General features: G+C 42.1%; 1 protein-coding gene across 2 annotated transcripts in view; it reads left to right on the top strand.

Annotated features, from left to right (window-relative positions):
* The first annotated feature begins 2,435 nt into the window (after positions 1-2,435).
* The window catches only part of mettl22 (methyltransferase like 22), a 52,741-nt gene continuing 43,284 nt past the window's right edge, over positions 2,436-11,892 (top strand). Inside the window, exons 1-5 of one of the 2 annotated variants that reach the window (XM_039611145.1) lie at positions 2,443-2,502; positions 3,222-3,297; positions 3,582-3,734; positions 4,274-4,454; positions 10,036-10,160. In XM_039611145.1, the coding sequence (XP_039467079.1) occupies positions 3,629-3,734; positions 4,274-4,454; positions 10,036-10,160 (412 nt within the window). In that variant the 5' untranslated portion in view covers positions 2,443-2,502; positions 3,222-3,297; positions 3,582-3,628. Of the gene's footprint in view, positions 2,503-3,221; positions 3,298-3,581; positions 3,735-4,273; positions 4,455-10,035; positions 10,161-11,892 lie in introns of both variants that reach the window. The other variant, XM_039611144.1, reaches the window with a different exon arrangement.

Genomic DNA, 11,892 nt, shown 5'->3' with positions numbered 1-11,892 from the left:
AGCAAATATAAAAACTGAGCAAGGTAAAAATGGCCTAAGACAGATCAGGTGTATGCAATTCTGAACAGATGGGTTTTGAGTAGTGATTTAAAAGAGGTGAAATAGTGTGTGGTCCGTAGAGCAAGTGGAAGTGCATTCCAAAGTCTCGGGGCAGAACAACTAAAGGCTCTGAGTCCCATGGTAGTCAGGTGAGCAGGTGGAACTGACAGAAGGGAAGCTGAAGAAGAGCGGAGTGTACGAAGGGGTGAGTATGTATGGAGAAGATCGGATAGATATGGAGGAGCGAGGTTATGAAGCGCTTTGAAAGTGAGAAGCAGGATCTTGAAATTGACACGGAGGTAAATTGGGAGCCAATGGAGCTGTTTAAGAACAGGTGTTATATGTTCAGTGGATCTAGTTCTGGAAATAATACGAGCAGCTGTATTTTGAACCAACTGCAGTTTATGGAGGGATTTATGAGGTAGACCATAGAGAAGAGAGTTACAGTAATCCAGACGAGATGTGACAAGAGCATTGACAAGTATGGCAGTACTGTGTGGTGTGAGTGAGGGACGAAGGCGGTTAATATTACGGAGATGAGAATAGGAAGACCGAGTGATATTATTTATATGTGCTGTGAAGGACAGAGTGCTATCGAGAATGACACCAAGACTCTTAACCTGAGGGGAGGGTGTGACAACAGAGTTATCAATGGATAACGAAAGACTGGTTGGAACTGTAGTCAGTTTTGATCTGGTGCCTATTAAAATGAATTCTGTTTTATTGGCATTAAGTTTAAGAAAGTTGTGCGTAAACCAGACCTTGATTTCACTTAAACAGTCAGAAATGGATGTAGGTGGGAGAGTAGCTGTGGGTTTGGAGGATAGGTAGAGCTGGGTGTCATCTGCGTGTAGCAGTGAAACTGGATGTTATGCTTCCTAAATATATTACCTAGGGGTAGGAGATAGATGATAAAAAGTAAAGGACCCAGGACAGAGCCTTGGGGCACACCGGAATTAACTGGAGTAGATACTGATCTGTGAGGGAGTAATTGAACAAATTGTGAGCGGCCAGAGAGATAAGAAGTAAACCAGGCGAGTACTGTACCATTGATGCCAATAGATGCTAATCTGTGAAGGAGGATGCGGTGGGAGATAGTATCAAAAGCTGCTGTAAGGTCAAGGAGAATGAGGATGGATATAAGTCCAGAATCAGCTGCAAGCAGAAGATCATTGGTGATTTTTACTAGGGCTGTTTCTGTACTGTGACATGAACGGAAGCCGGACTGAAACTGTTCGTACAAGTTATTTCCAATGAGACGATGATGATGAACCTGTGCAGCCACTATCTTTTCAAGAATTTTTGCTAGGAAAGGGAGATTTGAAATTGGCCTGAAATTATTTAGATTGGAGGGATCTGAACCATTCTTTTTCAGTATTGGAGTTATTATTGCAGTTTTAAGAGAAGAAGGAACAGAACCAGATATAAGAGAGGAGTGTACGATATTAGCAATCAGTGGGGCAAGAGACGCTACATTATACTTATATTAAGTATAATATAGCCTTTATTAAAGCCACAGAAACTGACTGCCTGTTATTGTGTGTCTCTGTAGAGAAAGGGAGCAACACACTGAGGCTACGTCCACACGTACGCGGGTATTTTTGAAAACGGAGATTTTCCATTTTCGTTTTTAAAAATAATCCCGTCCACACGTAAACGCAGAAATGAAGGAAAACGCTGCTAGGAGCATGCCAAAGCAACAGGTGGCGATATATTCCTAACCGTGTAGAAATGTTGGCCAATCAGAAGTCTAGAAGCCTCGGTAGGAAATAGTAAACAAAGATGGGGCATAGAAGCAGAACCGAGTCCTATGTGTGGAGGGACAGTAACTGTGTGTGTATATGTAAGCATTTAAACACTGCAGAGAGTACAATTAACGGTAACAGTATTGTAGAAATTAATTTCACCGAAACAATAACGTGGCGCACAGTGTGACGTCAAAAAAGGCGCACACCTTTGACGCTGCGTTTTCTCCGTTTTTCTCGTCCACACGTAAATGCAAAAACGGAGTTTTCGAAAATATCCACCCTGGCAGGAGTTTTTAGAAATCTCCGTTTTCAGTGACCGAAAACGCCGTTTACGTGTGGACGAAAGGTGCAAACGCATAGAAAAATCTGCGTTTTCAAAAATACCCGGGTACGTGTGGACGTAGCCTGAGAGCAGGTCTGCAGATGTTTGTCAGCACACAGAGCACAGATCGGAGTGACAGGGGCTGTTATTGTGTGTCTACATGAGTCATAGCAAACACTTCAATACATTTCTTTAACGCAGCAATGAGTTTTGTTCGCTCAAAGTGAATTTCCCCTCAAAATGCAACATTTGTACTTGCAACAATTATTTCCGTGCGCTCACACGCACAAACAGAAACAACAGTATAGGAACAGCAGATGGCGCTACGGGCGCGGGGGGAGGGTTTACATCCGGGTCAACTGTCATGGCCGTTTAGCACAGGGTCGCTTGCTGGTGAGTTAACGTCCGCCCTCCCGTTTTTTTAAACAAATAAAGTAAATGTATTGTAGATGTGCCGTGTGCAGACAGCATTGATCCAGTTCTCGGGTTGAGCTCGACTCTCTTGTGTCCTCTCAACAGCTGCTGTACAGCAATGTGACGTCCTAATGTTGTGCCCATTTGTAGTCATCGGCAGGCTACTTCATCACGTTTTTTACACGATAAAGTGCGTGATCTCCATCTTTCTCAGTGTGACCGTGGGCAGCGTAGCCAGGTCCACTCCACCTCAGCAGTCATGTGCCGCTGCTGGATGAAGTATAAGCGTTAATACTGTCAGTGCAAAGCATTAAAGTTTGAACCTCAGTCTCTGGCTCTGTTCACTCTGTGAGAAAACTGCCTGTTAGTGTTGTCACCCTCGGCTGTCGTGAGCATGCCAGCTACATTTGATTATATTAAGGTTTGATAGGAATGGCAGCTTCCTCAGCTGCTCTGGTACTCGGCTCAGTTTCCCTGTCCGAGTGTTGAGACAACGCCGGTCTCTGCGATTCTTTTGGTCCTGATAGAGATCACACAGAGATGTTTCCATGTTTTACACAATCCTTTTATTACCCATCATTCTTACAGATGCATCTGTAGAGCAGCACACTGCACCTATGCAGTCCTATGCTAAAGGCTGTTCTAAAGAACTCCACACAACAGTTACAGTTATAACCTCTGCTCTCTTCCCCCTACAGTAAACACCCCCACAATGGAAAAACACTGGTACAGTGGCCAAGGGTGCTGACACCCTGACCCCCATCTCCTTTTAAGGTCCGTTTGCCCCTTTGTCTGCCCCTCACCCTCAGTAACTCTTGCTTCCTGCCCTGGGGGTGGGGGTTGATTGTCCTCCTGCCCTGCACCTCAGTTCTTTGTTCCCAATCCAGACCTATTTTCTATTTTGTATACCCATTAACCGCAATATTGTAATATTACAAGCAATCCCAAACTATATTCTCTTTAACTCTGATGTATATTAAGGAATCTATTCTCAACAAGAGTTAACCTACTCAGAGTCTGTTAACCCTGCTGTGTCTCTAAACTCGTGCTTCTTTCAGGTAAGCAGGTGACTGATCTTCAGTTCCAGCAGTAGATTTGATCATCCATGGAGGAAATCACTTTCCATCATGACACTGTGCTGTCAGATGTTCACATGCTCCGTCCCGGTGGACGCCACCTTATGACACATCTCAACAGCGTTGGGCAACCTGGTGTGTATAATGATGTGGATGTCACTGTCACAGCGTCATAATACTGAAGCTGTAGGTTGTTGTGACTAAGAATAAGTTTGCTGTTAAACTTTGTTTTTGTTCTCCCAGAAGTTTCAGCTTATTCTGATTTTTTTATGATTAGTAAAAAAATTCACAAAAAGAAAAGATGACAACTATTATGAAAGTGTTTGGACTGATATTAGTCAAACTGCCAGTCTTCAGTGGAATACTTTTCTGTTTTTCTTTATTTTTGCTGCTTTGTACAGAATCTGTTGTTCACAACATGACAATGACCAAATCAATTTTTTTAATATAATTATAGTATGTACAAAATGACAAACAAGGTAAAGCATTAACCACTTGTTTGTGACATTTTTGTACTTGGTAATTGATCAAAGCTGCTAAGATGAAGACCTGAGCAAAATAAAATGTCAAAATTGTCATTTGAAAATTAAAATTCAAACTTGTCATAATGCAAATCATTTAATTGCGAATATGTGTTTTTTCAGTATATATACTTTGTCATGTGTACTTTTCAGTCTTCATGTCCAGGTTGGTGATCCTGGCAGAAAGATGTGACAGTCACGAGCCAGGGAGTGACTTAAAACAGGAAAGTGAAACCAGCCAAACAGTCAAACAAGCCACTGACGAACCAGATGGAGAGGACAGAAAAGTAGAGTCACTCTTGGATGTCGATGGAGATCTTGACATAATACATCGGTATGCAAAAACATTTTCTCAGTCAACTATTAAAAGCTGTGGTTTGCTTGGGAAGGAAGGGTGTCATACAAGTTAAGAACATCCATATACTATTTCAACATCTTCAGATTGTTTGTTTTAGTAATGTGTTCATTATCATTGTGCATTGTGTAGAGTGCAGAAAATGTTACAAACTTAATAGAGCAACTTCATCTTTACCTTAGAAATCGGTGCGCAGCGACAGATTGATAAGTTATGTGGAAGAAGAACACAAAACATTCAACATTAAATTCATTAAATAAACATTAAATAATCAAACATTAAACTCAAACTCGACCCATCTGCATATTACTGCTCAACTTGCATGAATGCTGCGCTGGACTCGGTGGTGCTCCGGGGCGTTGTCACTGTGGGCTGTTTGTCTTAATCCATTCATCATCATCATCATCATCATCAAGCCAGAATGTCTGTATTACATAACAAAGGGAGAGTATATGGTCTGCAGTTCCAAGTGAAATGCACAGAATGAGCTGTTTTTTTTCTTTCTTTGTTTTTGCTTCAGAAGGATATTTTAGATATATTGTTCAAACTGTGTCAGCTCAATTTTTATAAATTTGGTGTAAGATGATATTCCTGTTTTGCCTTTCAGGAAATAGTTTGTTGGTAAAACAGTTTCTTTTTTAAAAATTATTCTTAGATTTCTTGACATCCTTTGGATTGACACTGTAGGCCTAGACGTTGATTTGCCGTTATATTTTTGTTAGAAATGCAAATTATTTGTGTAGTGCGTCAGTGAAATATGATTTTGAAGGATTAAAAGTGTGTTTAGGAGAGTTGTTTATAATCTAATAATCACTAGCATCTATTAAACCAGACCATATATTGTCTCAAACCACACTTTGCAGAACAAGGACTAACTCTTGAACATGATGTCTTTATTATTCCAGTTTATCTTCTGTTGATGAAAACGTGGAACACACAGTAGATTCCATCATACCAGTGTTTGTTTGTGGAAGTCTGCTGTGTTTGGTAGAACTTGGTGTTTTTAATAAAGACATTTCTGGGATCTCATTTCCCCCCAGTCTATCAAAGTGTCTTGTAGGCTTTGTTAAGAATGAAGTGTCCAGTTACACCATGTACTTCTAATGGTGTAGATTTCTACATACAACACACAAAAGTACACACTCAGCGGTGTAGTGAATCCAGGTGTTTCAGTTGCTTCCATGGTGACAGGTGTATTAAATCAAGCAGACTGCTTCTACAAACATTTGTGAAAGAATGGCTCACAGGAGCTCAGTGAATTCCAGTGTGCAACAAGTCCAGTCAGGAAATTTCCACGCTACTAAATATTCTACAGTTAGATATGTCTGTGAAGGTTCTCAGTCATCCAGGTCATCGTAGTCAAAGGAGTTTGCAAAGAAAAGCGTCTGGACTTCTTTAAGTTGCTTAAAGACGTTTCACCTCTCATCCGAGAAGCTTCTTCAGTTCTAAGGTCAAATGGCCGAGAGTCCCAGATTTAAACCCAGTGGGAGTATCCCCAAAGAGGGACAAAGGACCCCTGGTGATCCTCTAATCACATGAGCCAAGGTGTGGAAGCGGGTGTGGGACCTAATCAGCCAGGGTTTCGGGTGAGCTCATTGTGAAACCTGGCCCCACCTTGTCATGTGAAAGAGGCCATCTATGTCCACTGTGAGCGACCATCTTTGAACAGAGGCGGTGGTTTACGACACCATCTGTCTGCCATCTATAATCCAGTTTTGAGTTCCCTCCCCAGACGCCTTAACGCCCACTCACATCCTGGGCCATCTGACCTCAGGAATTCACATGACAAGGTGGGGCCAGGTTTCACAATGGGCTCACCCGAAACCCTGGCTGATTAGGTCCCACACCCGCTTTCACACCTGGGCGCATGTGATTAGAGGATCACCAGGGGGTCCTTTGTCCCTCTTTGGGGGGGATACTCCCACTGGGTTTAAATCTGGGACTCTCGGCCATTTGACCTTAGAACTGAAGAAGCTTCTCGGATGAGAGGTGAAACGTCTTCAAGCAACTTAAAGAAGTCCAGACGCTTTTCTTTGCAAACTCCTTTGACATTCTACAGTTAGCTGTTAGTATTACAACAAAGTGGAAGCGATCCGGAACAACTGCATCTCAACCACCAAGTGGTAGGCTTCGTATGCTCAGAGAGCAGGGCAGTGGGTGCTTGGCCATATTTTGCTCTTGGTTTGCCAACTTTCTGCAGAATTAATCACTACTAAGAAAAATGTATAGAGTGGGTTTCCATGGCTGAGCAACTGCATCTAAGCATTACATCATAAAGTCTATAAAGATATGGATGAGTGAGTTTGGTGTGGAAGAACTTGACTGGTCTGCACTGACCTGACCCTGATACACCTTTGGGATGAATTAGAGTGGAGGCTGTGAGCCAGGCCTGCTTACCCAACATCAGTGCTTTGTAAGGAAGCTTACCAGAAGGAAAACCTTACCGGATGAGTCGAGGCTGTTAAAGCTGCAAAGGTTGGGTTGACAACATATTAAACCCTGTGGATTAAGAATGGGATTGAGTTGTTTGTGAAGGATCAGTGACACAGAATGTGGGTTAAGTCTGGATGGCCCACAAGCTCATGTTAAGTTAGAATTTCTTCCCAGCTGCTGCTACTGTTTGCAGGAAGGCCTGTTGGCTCCTTAACAAAATACGCATCTGCCCTTTTTGTCCCTCCCATGTGGCACTGCTGACACTGGAGCCTCTCCCAGCATACTTGGGTATCTACTGGCAGCTATATGACGTCATACCCAAAACATTTCTCTGTGACTTTGGAATGAATTGGATCGCTGCAATGCTTTTTAGAGAGAAGGACTTACGTCTGATGCGATCTTGGAAAAACAAAGCAAACCAAAACTAAATGGCAGGACCTACTTTATTCTGAAAAATACATTAGCCCCATAAATAAAAAAAATGTTGCTTTCTGGTGAAACTTGTATAGTGTGGGGGCAACTTGGGAACTTCGTGGCATGCATAGCTGCATTCACTGCTTCTGGTTTTAAAGGCTTACTGATGCTTACATGGTCTGAAATCAGACTTAGGAGTCACCTCCACCTTTCATTTCCCCCACATCAGACTTACTGGTTGCCCACAAGTACTCCAGGATATCTCCCAGTTCTGGAGAGTCTGCTGTCAACTGGCAAGGACGTGCTTTTTAGCAGCTGCACAGTTCTTACAACACTAATATTTGCTGTCAGATGCTTCCTAAACACCTCATTGCAATGTTTTACCCCTGGAATGTCAGTTTCTTCCCAGTGTTTGTATCGCTGCACTAATTTTAGCCATGGACCTGATTGCTTTGTTCAGTTTTGGAAAGAGACACATGTATTCTATGAAAACAGTTTTGTCCAATCAGAATTAGGACCGATGGAAACTTGAGGCGACTGTTGTTGGCGCTATATAAATACAACTGAATTGAATTGAAAATTGAATTGAATAGAATTACCCTGGCTGCACAGTTTCCTGCCTCTCTGTACCATTTTTATCAAACCACTCATCAGCTCCCTCAGACCCATGTGCTGTAACATGTAGTGAGTTTGTTTCTATGTGATCAGATGTGTCTGTGTGTCGCTGTGCAAGCTTCATCAGTTCATCACAAACAGAAAACTCAGCCGTCTGTTGGAATCTCCGCTCATACGCATACAGCATCATATTTAACCATCTGCAACATTTTGTTTGCTCGCGCTAAATCAAGCAATTTCTCCCTGACTTGATGGTAGTCAGTGAGGTCACATGTCTAATCTTAACCCAACAAGCTGACAGGACAGATGACAACACAAATTAATGTTTTAAAGATCCATATAAAAGACCATTGCCTTCATGTTGTATTGTTCAATCATTAGAAAGCGTCTTACAATTTTATTAACCACTAAGTTTATTGACTGGTCACTGATTGGTAGCACCAGAGACACCAGAGAATAGTCAACCTGTTGTCCTGCAACCTGGAATTTAACTCTCTGTCAGCAGTTGATGAACTCAGCATTTAAGTTTTTCATTTTTAACAGTGATGAGAGACATGGCCATGTTTATGAGCATAAGCAAGTCTTCACTGCATGTGTGTGTGTCTGTTAGTAGGCAGGTTAGTGTAGTGTGTGTGTGTGTGTGTCATCTTCTTCTTTTTGTTGCGATGCTGAGGACCATTCTCTTTCTCAGCCTCCAAGTCATTTGGCCTCAGTCTTCTGCTTTTCAGGACAGTCTGTAACCCAGTGTTCATGTGTCCCAGCACTAAAAATAGCCTTCATTGTTCCTCCAGGTTCTCTGCTGCTGTCTGCCACTCCCACATCCTGCATTGGTTCATGGTTGTGACATGTACATTGTCAGTTTTTCTTCAGCTTTCTCTTCCATTGACATTTTAACTCCATGTGTTGCACATCTCAAACTCAATCTTTTAAAGTCCATTTACACACAGTGATTTTGCAGGTGAGCTTCCAGCTTCTGATTTAGAGGACAGCTCTCCATCCAAAGTAGAGCTTGCATATGCTGGTGCTCCTTTAAGTAGAGGGCAATGCTGCTATCTGGCCACCTGCTGTTGACTCTTGATGTCAATGTAGTTGCTCTGGAAGTGTATCATGCCGGCTGGGGGAGTTTGGTTGTCGCTGAAGCTTGTTTTTCTGGGTCATCTGGCATCGAAACCAAACCGACTGTCTGAGAAACATTGAAAGAAGGTTAAAACCTTTTCAATATCAAAGGTTTTAGCCATTGTGTGAATACAGTCTTGTCTATGGGAGTGAAATGTGGTTGGGAGTGAGATTCTCACCATCATGTAGGCACCAGCTTGATAATGAAGCGTGTCGTACCCTTGAGTAAAGCTTACAGTCAGTTGTTTTCTCGTCTTCATACACTCTATGTTTGTAGAAGAAAGTTACAAATACATATCAACTCTACACAGAGGTTAGATGAGGTGAAACACAAACACCACACGTCTTTAGCTCTGTCTTGTGTCAGTGATGTGACATCACCTGGTCGTTCGGTTTGTTGTAGTCAGTAGACTTACATTAGTTTATGTTAGCTCACTAGTTACAGAACCAATAACTCAGGGGAGCATAGGGACACTAAAACTAATAATAAGTTTAAAGTTTAATGAGTTTTATGTTAAGAAATCAAGGATATACTGTCTACTTTCACTGTTTGTCTCTTTAGCGGTCATTGGCTCCGTGTTGTTTGTCCAGCTGTTACCTGCAATGTTTGGGTTTGTAAAACACCTTATGAATGAGCACAGTGTGGAGGAGAGCCTGTCTGTGTCACCAGGCTGACAGGTTGGAGTCAGTTTTTGAGAGCAGAGCTCCATGGTGTAAATTAGCCTTCATACATGTAATGTTTCTTTTCCACTTTAAGATGATTTAAGAATGAAGGGCTTAAAAAAGAAGATTATTCCTTCAGTAATTATTAAAATTCCAAAAATAGCAAACCTACACTAAGACAAAAGAAATGTGCAGCTGTTCACATATCTGTAAGTAAAATGTGTAATTTTTCTAGAGAATTAGCAACATAAGAAATGAAAAATACAGCTTAGTTATTGTTTTTTTCTGTTGATGAATTTGATATTCTGTTATTTCTCAGACCTCAGCCAAACCTTACAGAGGGCAGCAGTCGGGACTGGACTCGTCCAGTAGTTCTCAAACAGTCTAATGATGTAATGGAACAAGAAGACGAGGGTCACTGGTTAAAAGATGTTATAAGGATTGGTAAGAACCTTGATTTTATATTGTTTCTTTTAAAAAAAACCCCTCATATTATAAATATTATTATTGTTAGCACGAGTGCAGGTAGTAGAAAATAATTTTGTCCAAAATTGTCTTTGTATGGTGATAGAATTTGTAATTTAAAGAAAAGAGCTGTCCACAAAAGAGGAGCATGACATGTACCCAGAGCTGCAAAATGGAAGTAAAGGGACAGAATTCAACCAACAAATACTGCAAACAGAGCAAAAGTCTAAAGCTATTTTAACAAAACTGCTGTGGTGCGTCACAGTGGGTTCGTCACAGCAACGCAGGCAGAGTAAATGATAAATGGATTGGGACTTCAGGCCTGCCTGGTGGAATACAGTCTGGCAGTGTAGCTGAAGAGAAGCCTGGCAGAGCAGGTGTAAAGGTGACTTCAGGTGTGACTGGCCAGACGCAGGGTCAGAGAGGTGCAGCCTGCTGGAGGCAGTAACCAGCTACACTGCTACGTGCACAGAGGATGTCACTGTGGTTGAGACCATCACTGCATGTGTCGACGAGAAACCCTGGATTACCAGTGAGGTGCTCACTGCTGACAGCCCGAGATGCAGCTTTAAGTGCAGGGGATGAGACTGCCCTTCGCTTGGCCAGCTCTGCACTCTCAAAGGGAACAAAGGTGGCGAAATGCACCTTTGCAGAGAGAGTCCAGGGACACCTCTGTGAGACAGGAAACATCAGCACAGTGCTGTTAGCAAAGAAACCAGTTATATCCTGTCTGAATGATACCATCCTGTCACATTGACAACAATGCTGATAAAGTGCTTTGAATGGCTCGTGATCACCTCCAACCTGACGAATACAGTGCAATGGATGACATCCTGTGCAAGAGTGTATATGTGCAATAAGGTTTTATTTATTATACTGAATGACTGTGTTCTACCTCCTTTTTTATTTTATTCTTTTGTAATTATATTTAAACTTTTCTTCTTGACCCTGCAGGGACTGCACTTCATTTTGTTGTACTTATTACAATGACAATAAAGATATTCTGATTGCTTTAAAGTTTTTACTTACCGATCATTCTCACACATTTATTTACTTATTTATTTAACGTCTGGGATGGATGAGTGTAGGGGGGGTTTGCATATTGTTTGTGTGTGTTATCATATTTGTTGCCCCTGGAGAAACATCTCTTCATTTTGCTTGCACTACAACTGTATGCACAACAAATTGACAAAAAAAGCTTGATTTGATCTCTAAGCGAGAGCCCAGCAACTAATTTCTTATGCTTGTATCGGCGACCTTCTTCTTTTGGTCACTATCCAGAACCGTAGGTGAGGGTGGAAATGGCTCAGCTCTCACTTCACCACAACAATTCAGTACAGGATCCGCATCACTGCTGTCACCACCCAAATTCATCTGCCAGTCTCCAGTTCGACTCTGCCCTCACTCGTGAACAAGACCCCTGAGATACTTGTACTCCACTAGGGGCAGTAACTTGGTGAGCACTCCACCCTTTTACAGCTGAGAAACTATGGACTTGGATTTAGAGGTACTAATTCCCATTCCTGCTGCATCACACTCAGCCGGACACTTCTCCAGTGCAAGGTGGTCACCACCTGATGAAGCTAACACAACCACATCATCTGCAAAAAGAGAAAGGTAAAAAACAAGATGAAATCCTGAGGCCACCAAAGTGGAGAACCTCTACCACTCGGCTACACCCAAATATTCTATCCATAACAACTATGAACAG

The sequence above is a fragment of the Oreochromis aureus genome, linkage group 4 (assembly GCF_013358895.1).
Source record: "Oreochromis aureus strain Israel breed Guangdong linkage group 4, ZZ_aureus, whole genome shotgun sequence".
In the NCBI taxonomy this organism is placed as follows: domain Eukaryota; kingdom Metazoa; phylum Chordata; class Actinopteri; order Cichliformes; family Cichlidae; genus Oreochromis; species Oreochromis aureus.
This window is presented reverse-complemented; position numbering and strand designations above follow the sequence as displayed.